The 21,674-nt window shown below is 55.9% G+C and overlaps 1 protein-coding gene across 1 annotated transcript; it reads right to left on the bottom strand.

Annotated features, from left to right (window-relative positions):
* Positions 1 to 12,189: 12,189 nt before the first annotated feature.
* Positions 12,190 to 20,861, bottom strand: RHOD (ras homolog family member D). Its single transcript, XM_045775884.2, has 5 exons — positions 20,686 to 20,861; positions 16,209 to 16,296; positions 15,313 to 15,422; positions 13,381 to 13,515; positions 12,190 to 12,823 (listed from the first exon to the last, which is right to left on the bottom strand). Exons 1-5 carry the CDS (start codon positions 20,815 to 20,817, stop codon positions 12,656 to 12,658), a joined length of 633 nt encoding a protein of 210 aa, XP_045631840.2. The 5' UTR covers positions 20,818 to 20,861; the 3' UTR covers positions 12,190 to 12,655.
* Positions 20,862 to 21,674: the final 813 nt, after the last annotated feature.

The following is a 21,674-nucleotide window of genomic DNA, read 5'->3' as shown; positions in this document are numbered from 1 at the left end:
CGCACCACTCAGGCTCTATTCCATCTCGAGATTCCCCAAGGTGGGCACGACAAGTGTTAAATTGGAATTCTGCCCACTTTTGAAAGAGTCCCAGCCAGAGGCTAAGGTGCCTTTTCTTTTCTTTCTTTTTGCTTTTTAAATATTTTGTTTTTAAGCAATCTCTACACCCAATGTGAGGCTCGAGCTCAGAACCTCAAGATCCAGAGTCGCGCATTCCACGCACTGAGCCAGCCAGGCGCCCCTGAGGTGCCTTTTCTGTACCCCCTGAGCAGTCGTGCCCAGGTGGGCCGGGGTTGGCAGGAGCTGCAGCCCAGGGCAGACAGCAGAGCGTGGCCCCACTGCGGGAAGGCTACTCCGTGCTCACAGGTGCGGTGCCCCCGTGTCCCTTGGATCCCAGCAGGCTCTCCCCCTGGGAGCTCCAACTGGGGCGGAAGCTGCCTCTCCGGGGCGGGAGCGGAGGGAGCTGTGGCAGGCAAGGCGGGCAGCTTTGTAGCACTGGGGCAGAGCCTCTTCTCAAAACTGGCTACATGGCTGTGGGGCCAGGGTCCCTTCCCAAAGGGAGATTCGTCCTGAGTCTTGCCCACAGCTCTGAGTGACGGTGATGTCCTAGGCGTCGGGCGTGTACTTGGTGGGAGCTGACGGAGCATTTTCTGGGGAAGGGAGCCAGGATGGGGGCACGAGTTGGAATTGCGCCTTTGCTCCTTAGGGGAAGGGTCCCAGTCCTGGCCCTGACTAGTTTTCAACCGAACATCTGCTGGGGCATCCTCCGTCCTGCCTGTGGTTCTCGCCCTGCCCTGCTCTACCCTCAGCCCAGAGGCAAAAATTCTCCAGTGTCCCCCTGCCTGGCTTAGCCCGAAATTCTTCCCTCACCCTCCATTCCAGGGCACAGCCCCACACGCAGGTGACCACAGACCACTGCCCTGTGAGGCTGGACCGGGTAGGACTTGGACCAGAGGCTTGGAGAGGCTCAGGCCCAGTGAGCGGAGGGGTTCAGGGCCCCTGCTGACCAGTGGAGAGCTGTGCCTTGTGCCCCAGTGGCCTCAGCCTCCCTGACACAGGCCCTGCAATCTCCGCCCCCCCCCCCCCAGCCGGCTTTTAATACCTTCCGTAATCCCTTCTGCTGACAAGGCCGGCAAAGGGGTGGGAAGTGGGGCCAGTGAGCTTGGAGAGGCCCTGGGAGCTGTTCTGCCCACAGCCCAATGGCCTTAGGAGGGCTGTCCTGTGCAGTCCCAACCAGGGGTCCCTAGGGCAGCCGGTTAGCCCCGGGGGCGGGGTCATGCCCTGGGGCTCCGAATCAAGTTCATCTGGGACAAAGGACTTAGATCTGGTTTGAAACTGGATAATTGGACTCCTGGAGTCAGGGAACTTGGGCTTGGGCGGATGCGTCGGAGAGTGAAAGCGTGTGAGCAAGCCCATCAGGGGCTGTTTACATTTCTATTGTCCGAGGCCGGCGTCTGTTTGTTTAAACCTCAGGAGGTCTCCCCCGGCTCTTTTGGGTCTCGGCTTCAGCTCAGAACTTGAATTTCACAAGTCAGCGTGAATTGCACCCGTTTATCTGTCTTGCTCAAAGGTGGGCAGTTCAGGCTTAGATGGCCCACGTGCATTTAGTGAACATTAAAGGCCTCTGAGGGAGGCCCCTGGGGGATGTCGCTAAGCCTCGGGGACCTGCCCTCAGCCTTTTTGCCATCTAAACACCAGTCAGGGAACTCGGTCCCAGCTCTGACAGGGTCTTTAGAAGCTCTCACCTGAAAGATCATGGGGCCCTACCCCAGCATAGATACTAGGATGGTCTGATCAGCACAAGATTTCTCCTGGTGATTACTTGGATTAATTTTTAGATACTGTTTTTTAAAAGATTTTATTTATTTGAGAGAGAGAGAGAGAGAGAGAGAGAGAGAGAGAATGAGCAGGGATAGAAGCAGAAGGAGAGGGGCGCCTGGGTGGCTCAGTCGTTAAGCGTCTGCCTTCGGCTCAGGGTGTGATCCCGGCGTTCTGGGATCGAGCCCCACATCAGGCTCCTCCGCTATGAGCCTGCTTCTTCCTCTCCCACTCCCCCTGCTTGTGTTCCCTCTCTCGCTGGCTGTCTCTATCTCTGTCAAATAAATAAATAAAATCTTAAAAAAAAAAAAGAAGCAGAAGGAGAGGGAGAAGCAGACTCCCCACTGAGCAGGCACCCCGACACGGGGCTCCATCCCATGACCCTGACATCATGACCTGAACTGATGTTGGATACTTAACCGACTGAGCCACTCAGGTGCCCCTTAAAGACTGTTTTTATTTTAGAAGTTTTAGATTCATATGTTAAAAAAATATATATATTAGTACAGTTTCTATGTATCCCTGCACCGAAGGTTCCCTATTGCTAGTATCTTAACTTAGCCTGGTACATTTGTTACAAGTAATGAACCAATGTTTCTTTTGTTCTGTTTTAGTTTTTTTTTTTTTAAGTAGTCTCCTTGCCCAACACGGGGCTTGAACTCACGACCTCGATATCGAGAGTCGCATGCTCTACGGACTGAGCCAAGCAGACACCCCTAGTACTATACCAATATTGATACATTAGTAAGTAAAGTCCATACCTTATCTAGATTTCCTTACTTTTTTACCGAATGTTCTTTTCTGTCCCAGGATCCCATCCAGGACATGACACTACATTTGGTAGTCATGTCTCCCAGGCTCCTCTGGCTATGACAGTTTCTTAGATTTCAAGGGTTTTTGACGACCTGAACAGTTTTGAGGAGGACCTGCCGGGTAGTTTGTAGAATGTCCCTCAGTTGGGGTTTGTCTGCTGTTTTCTCCAGGCTGGCTCTCTGCTGCAGGGACATCACTAATGGTGGCTCCCATCTTTGGGGCACTCACTGGGTGCTGTGTTAAGTCCTCCCATACATGACCTCCTGCACCGTCAAGACGGCGAGCCAGGGAGGTAGTACCACCACTTTACAGAAGAGGAAGCCGAGGCCCCACCCACATGATTACTGATCTTAATCTGATCATAAATCAGAGTATCTGAAACCAAAAATGTCAGGGAGCAAGGCAGGGTTTTTCCTTCTCTAAAACCTTTCTTCCTTAGTCTACTGATTCCTGGGCTCCCTTTAACAATTCCGAATAAAAGCACACTAGCACTTCGATAGAGTTTCATGTAGAGAGCAGCCAGTCTCTCCAGCAGGATTTAGGGGCAGGAGACCTGAACTCTGTCCCTGCTAGCCCTGTGTGATCTTGGGCGGGTCCTCTAAACTTTCTCCTTATCCGAGCGCTGGAGCATGCGTGGAGGAGGTGCGGGGCCACTGAGTAATTAACACACACTCCTGGGGCGCCTGGGTGGCTCAGTCAGTGAAGCATCTGCCTTCCACTCAGGTCATGATCCCAGGGTCCTAGGATCAGGTCCCGAGTCAGGCTCCCTGCTCAGTGGGGAGCCTGCTTCTCTCTCCTTCTGCCTACTGCTCCCCCTGCTTGTGCTCTCTCTCCCTCTCTCTCTCTTCCTCTCTCTGACATATAAATAAAATCTTAAAAAAAAAAAATTAACACACTACTGATCAGCCGGGCTGCTTTTTAAATAGAACTTTTTTGTTTTGTTTCATTTGGTGCCCAAACCCCAGGTGTGAACCACCACTTGTTTTTGAATAAATTCTTATTTTCATTTCGTATGAAATAAGTTTTCCAAAGTAAAACTAGAAACAATGCAAAAAATGTGCAGCAGCGGATAGGTTTTTAAACACTTGTTAGAATATTCACTAGAGGAAATAACACGCAGCCCCTAAAAATGATATTCACCTAAATGCACCATGGTATCTTGGATTGGACCTTGGAACAGAAAAGAGACTTCTGCGAAAAAGCTGGTGAAACCCCAGTGAGGTCCAGAGTTTAATGAACGGTGTTAATGTTAATTTCTTAGTTTCGATAAACGAGTGTTAACATTAGGGGAAGCCAGCTGAGGAGTTTATGGGGACTTGATATACTATTTATGTATTTTTTTAAAAGATTTTATTTTACTTATTTGACAGAGAGAGAGACAGCAAGAGGGGGAACACAAGCAGGGGGAGTGGGAGAGGAAGAAGCAGTCTCCCAGTGGAGGAGCCTGATGCGGGGCTCGATCCTAGAACGCTGGGATCACGCCCTGAGCCAAAGGCAGACGCTTAATGACTGAGCCACTCAGGCGTCCCTATTTATGTAATTCTTGTTTAAATCTAAGATTATTCCAAAATAAAAATTTTTAATGATATTCACAAGCTGTTTGGAATATAAGAATATTTAGACTAAAAATTGGATTTTTTGTTTTTGTTTTTATATTTTGTTTTAGGCTAAAATGTTGAAAGAAAAAAACAGAATTCAAAGTTGTACGATGGTGTGATTACAATTCTGCAAAAGTGTTTTCAGAGAAAAAAAGAGGAAAGGAAAATATGCAAATTATCAACAGTTGTTTTTGTTGACCATGATACAGAGTAATTTGAATCCTGTTTTCCAATTTTTCCTTGATATGGGATCTCAACCACTCAGAGCTCTTCAGAGGCTTTGGACCTCGGAAGGGGGTGATTAATTTCTGCAGAAAAGACCTTATGGAAAGGCTGTCTGATCACTCTCAGTCAGTGTGAACAGGTCACACACAAGGCAGAGGAACAGGTCCCCACGGGCCAGGTGACAGCCCCTGAGCACCGCCCCTGGCGGGCCACCCCCACCCAGTGCCTGGGCCATGCACACATCCAGCCCAGGTTCAAACCCTAGACCTGTCACTTGCTAGCTTGTGACCTTGGACAAGTTTCTTAACCTCTCTGCCCTCTCTGCAAGATGGGGCTGCTGTCAACTGTACCTGCCTTGTACAGTGGTTATGAGGACTGGAGGAGTCTGGCAGGTAGTGAGCCCTAGATACTTCTTAAAGAAAAAAAAATATTACCCATGTCACTAGAATGAATTTAAACGTTCCTCTTTGTCTCCTCCTCCAGATTCAAAGTCTTAAGTGCAGGAGAGAGAGCAAGAGGAGTCGATACCTAGCTGCCAGGTTAAGGACAGAGTGAGGGTCCAGTAGGTGGTCCAGCTTCCATAGAGGAAGGGGTGCTGCCTCCCAGTAGGGCTGCACAGAGAATTAAGAAACCCAGGGGGCGGTCAAGGGACTGGGCTGGGAGGTGCTCAGGAGAGAATTGTCCAGTGCATGAATGAATAGGCAAGCAAAATGAATAAATGCAACAACTACAAGAAACAGAAAAGCTAGTTAGGGAGGAGATCCCAGGAAGCAGGAGGAGGGAGTGGGGGCAGGGAGACCAGAAAGAGAAGCTCTTCATGTGTCCCGAAGGTCGCTGCTGGGACCATGGGGCATTTAGATCTGCCCCTCCACCCTGTGGTCAGGGTGGTCCTGGGCCTGGGGTAGGGGCAGGAATAAAGGTGGGGTGAGTGGCAAGTTGCACGCCGCGAATCTAGGCACCCAATCAGTGACAACAGCCTAAAACATCCTTTTTAATTTTGGGGTAAGAGCTGGGGTGGGGAAGTGAAGAGCTGGAGAGCCCGGGGTGTCTGAAGTTGGGGGACAGGCCAGCAGGGAGCCCTGCGAGATGTCTCCTGTACTGTGGAGGCAGCCTTTTGTCACATAATAAAGCGCCTTCAGCTGGAGGGAACACCGGGAGAAGACAGTCGTGACTCTGCTCACCTTTCCCAGCACCCTCCCACCCCCATCACGGGGTCTGGGTCTCCCAGTGGGGTAGTTCTCCAGCAGGAGGGACCCCACGGTCCTCCAGATCCTCTCCCTCTTCCCTTCCCCCCTCCGGCCAGCCCCAGGAGAGTTCTGGCCACCGTGGGGTGTGACCCCAGGTGCCAGTCCACAGAGCCTTACTTTCCGGGAGCGCTCCGTTGGGGTTCCTCGACGTTCTAAAGTGTTTGATAATCTCTCACACTATGTTATAAATTCTGGGGTGGCGTCAGGGGAGAGCAAGTCAGGGGCTGAGACCCCATCTGTCTCCCCAGGTGTAGCACCAAGGAAATTAAGCAAGCCTGGGTTACGTGGCCCCGTGAAAAGCGCTTCCGGTGAGGTGAGTGGCCGCCTTTGATCTCACTCCAGCCCACGCACTTGACTGTAATCCTGCGAGGCATTTAAGTGCCGTGCTGGGATTCTAATCCTAGATTCTGACGCTAGAACCCCAGCATGATTTTCATTCTAAGTCTGCCCAACTCGCTGAATGGTCAAGTCCTTAGCCACTCTGAGCCTGTTTTTAATTCACTAAAATGTTGGGATGGGCATGGCTAGTGGGTGGTGGCTCGTGGGAGGGGTGTGGTGCCCCACAGTGCCCCAGGCAGGGCGATGGGGCAGGTGTCCGCTCCTGGCCTGCCTGCCGGCCTCCCCTGTCCTGGGGGAAGTCTCCTCTCCTTGGACCCTGCTGCCCTCTGCTGGTGGAGGTCCAGCCACCTGGCCAGTGCCCAGGGGAGGTCAGGAGCCTGGGCTGGGAGTCCCATCCTGCATGCGAAGAGCCCAGCTCTCCCATTCACTGCTTTTGGTCCCACTCTTTCAGCTTTCTGAAACGGTTTCCTGTCTCTGAAGTGAGGGTATTATGAGGACGGAATGAGGGACGATGCGCAGAATGTCTCCTACGGTCCCTGGTCAGACAGGACTTTGAGACGCTCTTCGGCTGGGCAGACAGGAGCACGGGTCCTAGAGCAACCCTGTTTCAGATTCGTGGGTGTGAGGGGAGAGCTCTTTGTCTTTCACTCAGCAACCCACCCCCATCCCCAGCGCCCCTCGTATTTATCTCAACGGCAGAAGCAGGCTGCGAATGAATGTGGGACGCTCCCTCCCCCACTGGTTGTGTCCACACTGGAACTCCCATGGAGGGTGGAGGATGGAGGCTTGGAAGGCAAGGGCCACGTCCTGCTCACTCCCACACCCCCCTGCTTGGTGTTCAGTGTCTGGAACAGGGACGGCACATGGTAGACAACTGATAACGTATTTCCTAAACAAACTCGTGGAGTGTCTGCCCTGCGATTAGCCCTGGACCAGGCTTGGTGTCTCCGCAGACGTGAGCCCCACAGAAATTCCAGCCCATCCTCCTGCCTCCCCTTGGAGGTTTGGGCCAAATCCAACCAGTTAAACGGAAGCGTTTAGTGGGAGATCAAGCCTTAGAACGCATGCAGGGTGGCCCGGCAGCTATCCCGCTCTCTCATGGATCTCTCTGCCCCTCAGCGTGCTCTCAGGCTTTGTAGATTCCCTCGCCAGTGGCTTCAGGATGACTTCCTGGGTGGCCGTGAGTTCTCATCCTTCAAAAGAAGGGGCCCCAGGAGAAAACAGGAGCAGAAGGAGGCCAGAGAAAACAAGGAGAGTGGCCCAAAGTGGGGTGATCTGGCAGCCATCCTCCCCTCCCTGCACCCAGATGTGGGGCTCAGGGCGCTGCACAGGCAGAGCGAGAGGGAAGCTTCGTGACTCAGTGACTCACGCGGAGTGTGCCCCACCCTCCCGCCCAAAGATGCCAGGGAGTGGCCTGTTCTGGAGGAGGTGACTTGGGGTCCCCACCCCCGCCCCTTGCCTTCCCGGCAGACAACCCCAAGGCCGGCGGAGGCGGCGTGGAGAAATGAAGACACTGCGGTCTGTGGCTCTTGGCCCCAGCCGGCCTCTGGGCTGTGCCTTCCCCTGGCTCCCATTAGTCTGGCCGCCGCCCCGCCAGGCGGGGTCATAAGGAATTGAAAGGGGGACTTGGCGGGTGAGGAGGAGGAGAACAACGACCCATAATGACAACCCTGGCTCCTCGGCCAGGCGTCTCCAAGGACTGCCTCTCACTGTGCCCTCCCGGGACACCTGGGATGGCTGCGTGGGGAGGCCTGGCAAGATCCGCCTCTCCCTGTGCCGCCAACGGGGAAGGGGCTCGCCTTCTCCAAGTTTCTCACGCAGGGGAGAGGCCTGCATTCTTCCCTCACTCTCAGCGTCCCCACCCTTCCTGCAGTCCACCCGGGCCGCCACCTCGGCTTCCCAGCCCAGAAGTCACCCGGTCTTGACCTGTGCCGGCTTGTTTCTTGGGTCGTGTCTGGACGTCTGCGGCTGTCCAACTGGTCTCCCGCCACCGCCCTCCCAGCCATCCTCCCCAGTCGGCCACCAGACTGTCATCTTAAGGAGCCCAATCTGGCTGTTCCCACAGTCGGGAAGCAAAGCCCAGTTCCCCAGCCAAGGGGCCCCGTGCAAAGACAACAGACCCTATGGGGTGTGTGCCGCGGCGGGGGGGGGGGGTGAATATAGTCAGCAGGACCACGGGCTACCTGGGCAAGGTGGTGTCTGAGCTGGACTCTGAAGGATTTGGGGGTGGAGGGGGGATTTGAACAGGCAGTGATCAGGAGGAAGGGCATGCCGAGGTGGGCCAACAGCCTGAGCAAAGCCTTGGAGGCTAGGACTGGTCCGTGGTACTGCCCGGTGTGGCTGGAGTGTCAGGTGTCCCGGAACGAGGCAGGAGAGCTAGGCAGCCAGATGCGGGACAGTTCAAGTCCCCGGCTGGGGAAGCTGGACGACCTTCTCTGGGCAGAGGGGCTGCAGAAGGCCGGGCTTGGGAGAGTGGCTGTGCTGGGGTGGGGGAGGGAGGGGAGCGGGGGGGGGGCGGCGGAGTGTGAGGAGGAGGAGGCGGGGAGATTTATGTGGTAATCCAGGCAGGACCGGGTGTGAGCCACTTCATCCAGTGGGTATTTCTTTAGTGCTTCCTACATGCCGGGCACTGTCTGAGGCACTGGGGGTTCCGACAAACCCAGTCTGTGCTCTTGGGGAGCTGGCTGTCCAGTGGGGAGACACACAGGACCGTGCCACACGGTGACAGTGACGAGCTCTGGAAGAAAGTGAAGGAGAGCAGCCAAGGGCAGGGCGAGGAGAGAAAGCAAATGTGTATTCTTGACTCAGCTGCTCCCCTGCAGGGACCCCGTGAGACTGGGCACGTGCCCACATCCCCCTCTGTGCGAAGCCCCAGAAGCCGCTTCCCTGCATATGACTGTATCCTCTGACTCCTTGACCCCATCTGGCTTCCCCTGTGCTCCAAGAGCAGTTCTTCTCTGACCTTGACCTCTCAGCATGTGTCCCAGGTGAAATGCAGTGAGGGTTGAATTAAACGTCAGGGCTACCTCTGGTCACGTGACCCTCTTCCTCCAGAAACCTGCCCCTCAAGGCCGTCCACTAATTGGACAGGGGGCCCACACACATGACGCAGGATCACCTGCTTTACTCAAAGCCGCCTGATTCAAATATTCCTTACGTCTAAAAAATCCCTTCAGGGGCGGCATCTAGGCTGGTGTTTGACCAAACAACTGGGCACTGTAGCTAATCAAATTGACACAGAAATTTAACCATCAAACCTGTTTATTTCTCTAATCTCCTTCCTGATAGAACACTGCCAGGAGATAAGAGGCAAGGAAGCGGAACTTACTCCTCCCATTGTCAGGTGAGAAGACCGAGACCCTCCCGGGACGAAGCACGTCACTCCTTCTACCTTCTTGTTAATCTTATCGGCCCCCTTCGGCCCAATCCTTTTGTCCCCCCTGCCTTGCACGACTTTACACACACAGCATCTCAGGCTCTCGGGTCGCCGTGATGGGACACGTCATCCCCCACACTCACCCTTGGTCCTCTTTCCACAAAGTGCTTTCTCTTGGGTAACTTGAGGCACAGGGGATTCTGACAAACCCAGTCTGTGCTCTTGGAGAACTGACAGTCCAGCGGGGAGACACACAGGACCGTGCCACATGGTGATGAGCGGTTAGGACCCCTCCTCTCTGCTTATCCCAGGCATTGCAAACACACCCGGCTTTGAGGGCACAAACCGCGATTCCCTGTGTAATATCCCTAGCCCTTGTCGTAGCGTGGGGCACACCAGAGAGCTCCTGAGACACCAGGCTGTTGAAGGAACAGATGACAGAGTCCCTGGTTATCTCAGGGAAGGAGCCCATGCCAGCACCTGTGTCTCCTGACCTCTTGTTCGGCACCTTGCCCTCAAATATAGGACATCCTGTCCAGCCCAGCCAGTCTTGCAATTTGTTCCCTGCTTCCTGCATCCTCCTTTATGGCCGGCACTGTGCTAGGCACCCAACAAGCATTTTGTCACTTCCTCCCCATAACAACCCTGTAGATGGATATGATCATTCCCATTTGCCAGATGGGATAGCGAGCCTCGAAGAGTGTAACTCTCATAAAACCACATGGCTATGGAAGATGGCAGCACTGACATTCAAACCCAGATCTGCTACTGACTCCAGAGATGGAACACTCATCAGTGCCAACAGGCCAAGCCACATCCTCAGCTAGGGGATGGGGACAAAGAGACAAAGCAAACAAGGGTCCTGATTTCACGGAAGTTAAGATCTAGTGCAAGGAGACAGATGTGCAAGAAGTCAGTGTGAAAAGCATCATAGCAACATAACTATCAGGGCTCCAGGAACATGTATTTTGGGAAATTAGAGAAGAGGGCTGTCTGAGCTGGGCTTGGGGAGGGCAGGCAGGGGAGAATAGAGAATATTCTGGGCATGGGGTATGCTTGGCAGGGAGGAGCAATCAGGCTAGCAATCTAGGCCAGGAAGTTATTTCCCATTCCTGAGCAGTTTATAGTAAAACCCTGGAGTGGAGCCTGTAACCCATGTGGGGTTTCTGGAGCAGGCCAGTAACATCATTTCACCTGCCTCAGTTCAGCTCTGCAACCCAAGCCATGAGCCCTCCTCTGGCACAAGTGTCCTTCCCTTGAGCTGTTTGTCTTTGTCTTTTTTTTCCTTTTTAAAAAAATATTTATTCTTACATTATCTCTACACTCAAGGTGGGGCTTGAACTCCCAACCCTGAGATCAAGAGTCACAGGCTCGACCTACTGAGTTAGCCACATCCCCATGAAGTGGTCCCTCCCTTGAGCTGTTTCTTTCTCTTTCTTTCTTTCTTCCTCTTTCTTTCTTCCTCTCTTTCTTTCTTACTTTTTCTTTCTTTCTTTCTTTTTCTTTTCTTTCTTTCTTTTTTTAAATTTTATTTGAGAGAGAGACAGAGAGAGACCACGCACGAGTGTGGGGAGGAGTAGAGGGAGGGAGAGGGAGAGAATCTCTAGCAGAACACAGAGCCTGGTAATGATCCCACAACCCTGAGACCATGACTGGAGTCAAAGCCAACAGTTGGACTTAACCATCTGAGCCACCTGGGCACCTCTCTCTTTTTTTTCTTAAAGATTTTATTTATTGGGACACCTGGGTGGCTCACTCGGTTAAGCGTCTGCCTTCAGCTCAGGTCATGATCTCAGGGTCCTGGGATTGAGTCCTGCATTGGGCTCCTTGCTCAGTGGGGAGCCTGCTTTTCCCTCTGCCTGCCACTCCCCCTACTTGTGCTCTCTCTCTCTCTCTCCCCCTCTGACAAATAAATAATAAATAAAATCTTAAAAAAAGATTTTATTTATTGGTGGGGGGAGGGCAGAGGGAGAGGGAGCAGCAGACTCCTCGCTGAGCAGGGAGCCCGATGCAGGGCTTGACCTCAGCCGAAGGTAGACGCTTAACCGACTGAGCCACCAGGCACTCCCCCTTGAGCTGTTTCTAATGAAACTGAAGGGGTGCATGTTTGAGGCTGGTTCTATGTGGGTGGGCCTCACCCAATCAGTTGAAGACCTTAAGAGAAACGACAGGTTTGTTGAGGAAGGAACTGTGCCTCAAGTCAGCAGCCCAGAAAGCCTGCCTGCCCTGCAGAATTCAGACTCAAGACTGCAACGTCAGCTTACCTGAATCTCCAGCCTGCCCTACAGGTTTCGGACTTGCCGGCCCCTGTGATCCTATGAGCCAATTCCTTACAATTTCTCTTTCTCCACATATACACACACACCCTATTGGTTCTATATGGTTCTGTTTCTCTGGAAAACCCTAACATAATACTGAACCCTAATATAGTATTATTGAGTACATTACATCTCTGCAATATTATATATTTATCATAACAAACAAAAAAACCACTTGTGAACCTTTTGGGAGCACTTACTGGGTTCCAGGCACCTGCTGAGCTCTTTGCATGTGTCTCATGATGCTCTTACTCATCTAAAGGCTCCACGACATCATCTGTGATTGGTCCCATTTCACAGATGAGGATACCGAGGTGCAGAGGGTTCAAGTAATTGGCCCAAGGTCCCAAAGTGATAAAGCCGGGTTTGGATCCAGGCAGGCCCACTCCAGTGCCTACATGTGGTGGGGTCTTTTCTGCTACGGAACGTGTGTAAAGGAAGGCACATGACATAACTGACGAGCAATGTGGTTTTAGTTGTTACAGTTACACGGGCTGGGCAGGGGGAAGGGGGATGGGGGAGGGTGTGAGTTGTGGCCCAGGGTCCTGGGAGCGCCAGGTCCCGAAGGTGCAGCCCTGGGAACAGCGGCGAGGTGGCACCAGGCTGAACACGCTTCTTCTGGATGTGTGGTCCAGGCTGGGAGCTGGGAGTCTGGTAGTCATTTTAGGGGACTCCACGAGGAGCCCTCCACAGGGCGGGTGGGCTCTGGAAGCCCTTCCTCAGGCCTCAGGGGGGTTATGCTCTAGTCCAGGGATGGCAGCCCCAGGGTCAGGGGCCCGGCCTTGGTGGTGTCCATCGGTTTGACGTGCAGTTCAGTGATCACAGCCTGGGGACTGGGTCCAGCCCAGCCAACCGGGCAGCTCAGCGCCCAGCTCCTTCCTGTGCTGCTGGGGTGGTTGGGGCAGGGAGGGCCTCGCGATGTCAGGTCACCATGCAACAGATCCGGGTAACTCTCCTCCAGAAGTTGCGACTGCGGCTGCTGAGGGCCACCTTGGCCGCCTCCTGGAAGACCGCGTGGACGTTTTCTTGGAGCAGGGCTGAGCACTCGAGGTAGGCCACTGCGCCCACGGACCTCGCCATCTCCTGGCCCTAAGAGAGAGAGTGGATGGGGCTGCCTTGAGGTGGGGGCCTCTGGGGGGCCTCACGTCCTGCCTCCCCATAGCCCCCTTGGCCATCCTAGGGAATCTCCAGGACAAAAGTGGAAGGTGAGTTTTTCCAGGACACCCACAGCTCCTCCCTCCTGGCTTGACCAAGCACTCTCATGGCTTTATTGGGTTTCCTGCCTCAGTTCCAGGATGGGTCCCTGCCTCTCAAGGCACCAACTAACCCACTTCCCAGGCATGTAGCAGAGCAGGGCCTGTGACCTGAAGAGCTGGGGTTCCTCTCCAGGCCTCAGCTTCCCTATCTGTGAAGTGGGTGGGTAGGATTATCTGAATGGGCACACCATTTGCTCTCCCTTCCATAGGCAGAACCTTCTAGAATATTCTAGGTACCACTTCCAAGCCCAGACCATTCCAAGATGACCCCTATCCCGACCCCCTGAGTGTGATGGATGCCTCTTGCTGCTGAGAGGCTGGGCAGGATCAGCATACCCTGAAGGTCCCCCTCCCAGGACCAGCCTCCCACCCCTGGGCTGGGTTTCCTACCCTGTGGTAGGTCACAGGCTCCAACCTATTTTTCCGCAGCTTCTTCACCAGCGACTTGTCCTTGCGCAGGTCAGTCTTGCAGCCCACGACAACGATGGGCACCTTCTTGCAGAAGTGGTTCACCTCTGGGTACCACTGCGGGGAGGGTGGCAGTGCATGTGTGTGTGTTAGCCATCGGGATTGCTGTCCCTCTCCGCAGCTGGGGAGAAAGGGATACCCTCTCGCTCCCCCGGCGGACTCCAGCAATGATAATCAGCACAGCGAACATTTAGGGAGAATTACTCTGAGCCAGGCTCTAAGACTTTACGTGTATGAACCCTTCGATGCCCCAAGTCCCTACGAAGCAAGTTCCGTCATCAATCCCATTGTACAGATGCAGTAACTGAGGCTCGGAGAGGTCACATAACTTGGCCCTGGTCACACAACTGGAAGTGGCAGGATTTGAGCCCAGAGGCTGGGGCCCAGAGCCCTGCTCCCGCCTGGTCTAGAATCCTGCCACTTTGCAAGGTAAGGGCTCCCAGGACCGCCTCCCAACTGGGTAAAATATATAAAGAAATAAGTCATCCTTTAAAAATAAAGCAGCTCACAAAATGGCTGCAGCAGCTGTTTGCCTGTTGGAGGGAACACTCCTATTCTGTGTCAGCTGCTCTTCGGAATGTGAGGCTCTGGGGCCTGGTTATTGCAGCCTGGACAACAACTGGGGAGTCTAGAATCCGGAGACAGGGGATTTAGATCTCCAGGAGTGCATGCCTACTCAGTTTGTCTGTTCAGAAAAAATTGGCATCAAACCGTCTGGCTCCCGGAGCCAGATGGGGCCTGGGTGGGGTCCTGGGCTGACTCCCCATACTTCAACCCCTCCACAAAACTGTGCCTGATCATGGTCTCCCATGTGACTTCACCTGCTAAATCCAGTACCGACTCCTCAGCCTGGCACCAGGAAGGGACCCCTCCCTCCTCTACAGCCTGGTGGGCACTTTGCCCTGGGACCCTGCTCTCTGCTTCTCTCCAGGTGACCTTCCCGCGTCCAAGGCTCTTCCCCCCTAGCAGTTCCTAAATGGATCTGCCCAGCCCAGCCTGGACCTCTCCTGGAAGCTGCGGACTCAGACCTCCGTGTCTACCTGGCCCTCCACTGTGATGTCCGACAGGCCCCCATCTCCCACCTCCCTAGCCCCCACTCGCTCCTTCTCATCTTGGGAAATGGCAAGACTGCCTTCCACTTGCTCTGGTCAAAACCTCTCTCCCACTCCCAGCCTGGGGATAATCCTACTATTGGCTCCATCGGGTTAGGGGGAGTAGACGGGTGAGTGGGCAGAAGTGCCCAGAACAGTGCTTGGCACAAGGTAAGTTCCCCATAAATATTACCATCAGTGTTGGGGTTAACGTTACTCACGCCGTCACCAGCTGTGCTCTGAGGAACCCTAGCGCACGAGGTTTGTACGCCATTCGCATGGCAGCAGGGGGGCAGGAGCGGAACAACTCAAGGGACCACATCCCTGACACTGTGGGCAGTGAGCAGCCTTGGGAAGGCCTGGCATCTTGGGGGGCTGGGGGGCATCTTGGGGGGCTGCCGAAAGCCAGCAGTCACACAGAAGGGGGCTGAGAGCTGCTGGAGGTGGACGGTGCTTGCAACCTCGGGCAGGCCCAGGCTGGGGAGATGCGGGGGCCTCTGGGTCACCCAGCATTCTCAGGTAGGTCATGGTGGAAAGAGCCACAGAGTTCTGAGTCCAGACCCTGCCACCAAATCCCTATGGGACCTCTGGCAAGTTGCTGCCCCTGTTCTGGGCCTCAGTTTCCCCATATATACACCAAAGGTGCTGGATTCACTGTCATCCAGGGCCTGCCACGCTCTGACAGGCTGCGGAGTCAAGGGTGGGGACAGAGCAGAGTGGCCTGGCTATGAGGGCTGTACCTCCCCCGCCCCCTGGTACCTACCCGGTTAAAGATGTTGTCAAAGCTGTGTGGGCTGGTGACATCGAAGCAGAGGAGCAGGACACTGGCGTCGGGGTAGAAGAGGGGCCGCAGGCGGTCATAGTCAACTTGCCCTGGGGAGGGGTGGGAGATCCCTTCAGATCTCCCCCAACACCAGGAGGTCATCCCAGCAGATGGGGGAGCCCGGAACAGGGCCTGGTTTTTGCCTCGTGGTCTGATACAAATGTGGGGCTTAGGTGGCCACTCCACACGAACGCTCCCCCCGGGCAGTGTTCCCCTGGCTTGCCTGTGGGCTGTGTTAGCCCTGGTCTGGGTAAGACCACTTGCTGAGAGAGCCCTGCTCTGGAAGGAATGGGGGACAAGGCAGAGGCCCAGGCTGCAGGGACTGGGGCCATCAGTCCGAAGCCTGCTCTGCCCTGGGCTTGGGGGGTGAGAAGTAGGAAGCAGGGAGGACCCTGGACAAAGGCCCCTTAACCTCTGCATGGTCAGGGGGCTGCTGGGATACCCTGGGGTGAGCTTTCAGCTCTGGTGTGAATTTGACTGAACCCTATGTGGGTAAGGTCAGGAAGCTGGAAGGCAGAGGTCAAGATCAGGCAGATCTTACAGAAGCTAAAGCCAGGGTGGAATGCTTAGGAGGCCAGGAATAGTTCATCCCATGAGAGAAAAGAGCTCTGGACTCCCCTTGTCTCCGGGACACAGATGGCTACCCTCTGTTGGGGGAAGCAGGAGCAAAGAAGGTTCAGGTTCCTGGGGACCCTAATCCTGGCCAACACCTGTCCCTTGGAGATCGGTGAGATTGGCTGGGCCTCTCTGGTTCAGAAGGAAGGGAGCAGGGCGTGGCTCCTGGGCATGTGGGGCCCCTCCTCCCACGTGCCCCTCCTGCAGCCCCGCACACCCACCTGCTGTGTCCCAGATTTGGAGGTTCAAGGGTTTGCCCTTCATCTGCAGATTAATGGTGAGCCGCTCAAACACAGTGGGGGTGTAGCTCTGAGGAAGAAGGGGGCAAGGCGGAGGCTGTGAGGACAGCTGCTGAAGCAGGGTGGGCCCCGGTGCCCAGGCCAGAGCCCACGAATGCCTGCAGCACTGCCCCGGCTTTGGGAGCCTGACAGTCTGAGGGAGGGGCTTTCTGGGAAGCAGGTGGCCAGTGGGGGTGAGGCCTGGGGCTGCCGCCTCCTAGCTATTTGCCCCAGCACGGCACGGAACCTCCGCGGCCTTCTCGACTGTAAAGTGGGAATATGGAAAGTGCCTACCGCAGCGTGCTGCTGTAAGGATTCAGCGAGAAGCTCGGTGCAGGGCCTGGCACAAACTACGCACTACCGTTATTTTTATCTTTGTCCCCCTGGATGGGGGACTGTCCCATTTCTGAGCAGTCCTTCATGCTGTCCCCTCCTCCTGGAATGACATTAACCTACATTTGTTCGTTTGATTGTTCATTCACTCATTCATATACTCATACAGTAAACACTGGCAACCTTCTCTAGTTCTGGATACTGGGGAGCGAGTAATAAACAAGGCTCACTGCCTGCTTTGGGGAGCTTGTAGCTTTTGGGGGGGTCCCTGCTTTGCCTCTCAAGCTCTCATAATCCAACCAAGACCCCTACCCCATGCCACCTCCCCCAGGAAGCCCTTCTGGATCCCTTCCCACGTTCTCTCCATTTCTGCCTTTCTTATCAGCCCAGTCTGGCGTCTGGAGGAAGGCATTCGGACCACAAGCCCCTCCACCCCAGGCCTAGAGCTTGGGTGCACACCCTCGCCGTAAAGGCTGGGTGAATGGAAACAGGGTGGGTTTTGTACACAGACAAAATGCAGGAATGAGAAGGGGGAACGTGTACAGATGGGGTCTGGGCAAAAGGTGAGGAGGTTTTCAAAACTCGACCACAACCCAAGCCCTCTGCTGGAGTGGCATGCTGGACCAGCTGCAGCTTGGGTCCCCAAGCCTCGCTCACTCGCTCAGGGTTGGTCCGGGGGTGAGGGGGGATACAGCATGGGGAGACCCTGGCTGCCCGTCCTCCCCACTTCCTAGGCCAGGTGGGGCCCACTCCTGCCTTGACTCAGGCCTGTCTGCCTGCCTGCCCACCCGCTGGCACTCTGACACAGGCCCTGGGCTGCTGGGAGGGGCAGCCCCTCAGTGGTAGTCAGTGCGGTCCTCCAGGCCACTTGGGAAGGTACAGCGGGAGGGTGGGGAAAAAGGTGAGTCCCAGAATGGGCCGATGGAGAAGTCAAGGATGGCCCTGGGATAGGGGTTCCATCCGCCCTGGACTCTCGCCACCTGCCACTCGCTCTACTAGTAGATACCAACAAGGGATCCGCCTACGTCCCCAGCATCCAGCCTGCCCAGGGCCCCTCCCCTCAGGTCCTTTGCCTGGCGGGAGACAGTGTGACATGGTGGCTAGAGCACTGTCTTTGGACTCAGATGCTCCTGGCTTAGGACCGGCTCTAGCCCTCACCAGCTGTGTGACCTTGTGCCTGTCCCCTGACTGGTTAAAGGTGAAGAGTGTCCCTTTACAGGGTGATAGGGGAGACACCGGCTGGCAGGTGAAGCCCAGCATAGATGCCTACTGCTTAGAAAGCAGGTCGCCAGGGGCAGTGTCCACGCCAGCTGCTGTCCATTCCTCCAGGTGGTGTGCCCTGCCCCAGCCTGTCACCGTGGAAGGGACTGACACCTGCTGAGCTTCCACTCACCCACCTCCCACCTGTGGCAGGACCCCTCCTGATCTGAGGTGGAAGGCAGCCGGCCACGAAGCCCTGGGGAGACACGTGTCAGTACTTTGTAAACGCCTGTGGAGATGACACTGTCATCCCCATTTTCTAGGGACCTACTGTGCATGGCCCTCCACCTGTCCTGTCTCTGATCCCTGCAACCTCAGGAAGCACTATTCCCATTTTCCTGATGATGACAGAGCTGGGAAGTGACTTGCCCAATATAACACACTGCACAGCAGGTTAAGGATGGAGCCCGGTCTTTCTGGCTCAAGAGGCCAGGCTCTGTCCCAGGCCACTGGCCTCTCCTGAGGTCACCGACTCTCTAGCCCCTGGTATCAGGAGTGGGCAGGAAAGCCCCATTCCAGGCTGTGTGGCTGGGTTGCTCCTGTGGCTTGTAACTGGCACAACCCCCCCCCCCCACTCTAGACTTTGTTTACACCTTCTGTTGTGTTCTTTGAACCATCAGGCAGGGTCAACTCTGACCAGTTAAGTGTCTAATCTTATCTGTTGAGCTGTCCTTAGCCAGAAAGGCAGGGCCAGGTCTGAGCCAGACCAGGGCAGAGGTGACTCAGGCCTGGGTCTGCCCTCACAGGGCTCACAGACAAGACAGATGGATCATTACAGGATGGGGGGACATAGTTCAAGAAAGGACAGTCAGAGGTTTCACACCCATGAGAGCCCCTGTGCTGACCAGGAGGGACTGAGCTGTTCTGGAAGGCAGGGCTGGTCCTCCCTGCCCCCTCCCCCTCCCACTCTTCTGTGAGACCCCTGGGCTTTGGGATGGTTGCTGATCCAAATGTCAGCCAGCTTGGACTTCCCTCTATCTCAGGAGCTTTCTCTACTCTGCTCCCTTGCTCTGAACCCGAGGCTGGGCCACAGCCAGACAAGGGTCACTGAGGCCCCTTCAAATCCCAGCCTACTGTCTGCTCTTTGGGGGACTGGAGGTCATCTAGCTGCTGGTCCCCTGAGCTTGGAGGCCTGCCAGGAGGAGGAGTCTAAGGGCCGGAGCAGAAGGCTGGTCTGGCAGGCAGAGCACTGGGGACTGTGGAGAGTGTCCTGGTCAGGGGCGGGGAAATCTGGGCTCTTGACCTGTATTGCCACTGCTGGGCCGTGCTCCCCCAGGCAAGGCTGTCTGTCTAGATTCAGTTTTCCCACCCGTAAAATGAGGCCTTTCTGGTGCTCGGAACTTGTAGTTCTTTTAAAAGAAGAGCTCTTTCTTGTGCCTGGAGGTAGAGGGGTCCTCAAACAGATGAGGAGCCTAGACAAGGACAGGTCTATCTCCCTGGTGACAAGCATGTCCTCCCTTCCTCTGCCTAGCCCCAGCCTGCCCTTCAAAACACACATTCCATCAACTTCCAGATGCCCATTTCCATGTTGCAACCTCTCTGGAATCAGGATGAGCCTTGCTATCAAGGATGTCTCGGAGCTCGGGACACCCCTCCCAGCCGGTCTCCTGGACCCTGGCTGGCCTGGTCCCTCTCCCCACCATGCCATAATTGTTGGGTTCCCTTGGGTAGCATCTGGGGGCCCAGAAACTTCTCCCACCCAACTTAAAAAAAAATGTGACTGGCCAGAGGAGGTGACGTCAGCTCCATAAGCCACAAAGCAAGAGTTGGCTCAATGCTGCCACAGTGGAAAGGACGGTCTGACACTGTTAGGAGGCCTAGCCTCTCCTGCTTCCCCCATTGGACTCCCCAGGGCCCACATGAGCCCAGGGGTTTGGAGGATGATGTGACAGGCAGGAGGGAGCTGAGATGCTGGAAGCAAACCCACAGATTCCCAGAACTGGGCTGAGAGGCGGCAGGATGAGGGGGCCCATCCTGGTGCCTGGGAGCCACCTGGACAGTCTGAGCATGGCAGTGAAGGACTGCTGGCCAACGTGCCCAGAGCGTCTGGGACATGCCAGGTGCACATGCGCTGTCTCAGCCTTACCCTAACTCCACCTCACCACCACTCTTGGGTCTCCCGCCCTCTGAGGTTGTGTGAGGGAATGGAGGCTCAGAGAGGCTAAGCAAAGTACTGAGGGCCACACAGGTTGTCAGAGGAGAGTTGAGGTGCCAACCAAGCTATCTGACTTGAGTCTGGTGTGCTCTGAGCCTCCACAACAGAGCCCGCCAAAGGTCCCCTGTACATGCAAGAGCTGGTGAAGAGATGTTTCCCAAATTTCAGTGAGCCCTTCCTGCTGCAGACTCAGAATGGAGCCCTTGACCTGTATCAACCCACTCTTCACAGTGACCCTGGAAGGTGGGCACCATCCTTATTCCTATTATGTGGTCAAGAAAACAGGCACAGAGAGGGTAGGGGACTTGCCCAAGGGCACACGGCTTTAAGTGGCAAAGTCATGACTCGAACCCTGGCTCCAGTGTCCTCAGTCCCTCCCAGCCATGCTGGGTCACCAAGTGATCTCTTAGGATCTGCACGGTACCGAGGTTGCCTAAGTCGGTCCCTGTGACCTCTCCCAGGGAGGTGCCATTCTTGCCACTTTACAGATGATACCACTGAGGCCCTCGCTCCCGATGACAGAGCGAGAACTGCCTTTGAGCCCACACTCCGCTGGGAGACCCCTTGGCGAGCCAGGTGGGCGCCCCGGGGCGCGCGTGCGGAATCCGACCGGGCCGCCGAGCGCGCGTGGCAGGGCCGGGGGCGCGGGGCCCGGAGGGGGCTGGCACTCACCTCGGGGAAGGCCCCCTCGGCGAAGACCATCAGCAGCGACGTCTTCCCGCAGCCGCCGTCGCCGACCAGGACCACCTTGACGGACCGCGCGCCCGGCGGCGCCTCGGCGCCCGCGGCCTGGGCCGCCTTCATCGCGGGCGGGCGGGCGAGCAGGCGGGCGGGCAGCGGCGCGGGGCGGCCGGCGGGGCAGGAATGTGGAAGGGGCGGGGCGGCGGGAGGAAGTGCGCGCCGGGCGGCCGGGGGCGGGGGCGCGGGGCCAGGTGAGAGCCCGGGGGCGTGGCGAGCGGCGGGGTGGCCCCTGCGCTCCCGTCTCGCTCGGCCTCTCGGGAAGCCCTCCTCGAGCCCCTACTGAGGGCGGGCGCCGCGGGCACAGGACCGGGTCCCGCGCTCAGCCTGCGTCCTCGGGAGGGCGTGCGGGTCCGATGGGGAGAAGACAAGGAGCCGGACGATGACAGTGTGTTGGGGGGGAGGGCGGAAAGGGAAAGAGGAGGCACCCGGCCCACTTGTCCTGGGAGGAAGGAGGTGAGGGTCAGCCAGGTGAGCCTACCAGCTTTGTAGGGACAAGAACTGGGTCCCTGGTGCCCAGCGCCGGTCGGCCCCCGAACAAGAGCCGGTGACTTTAGGTGAATGAATGGATGCAAGAAGGAACGAATGTGCATTTCCCCCAGGGCTCGGGAATCAGAGCCCACCACAATCCTCCCTCCAGATGTGTAAGGCCAGGCGGGAAGGGGGTGACCCGGGCATGCGCTTATAGGTCAGTTGCTAGCACTGCCAGCCTGCCCTGCCCTGCCCCAGACAGCACCAGGAAGTTTCCATGCAGGTGGGTCAGTGACCACCTGTCTCACCTCTGGCTGAGGCATCATCTAAGGAAAGTGAGGGAACCTTCCACCAATAAATTATTTAGAGCGGGATCTGGTGCACGGTTGGTGCATGTGTTAGTGATCCTTACAATTTAACCAATACTGATGCCCAAGGGCCTGGGGACCCAA

Source organism: Ursus americanus, chromosome 24 (assembly GCF_024610735.1).
Source record: "Ursus americanus isolate L20-20 chromosome 24, mUrsAme1.1.p, whole genome shotgun sequence".
Classification (NCBI taxonomy): domain Eukaryota; kingdom Metazoa; phylum Chordata; class Mammalia; order Carnivora; family Ursidae; genus Ursus; species Ursus americanus.
The sequence above is the reverse complement of the archived record's forward strand: the minus strand, read 5'-3'. Positions and strand labels throughout refer to the sequence as shown.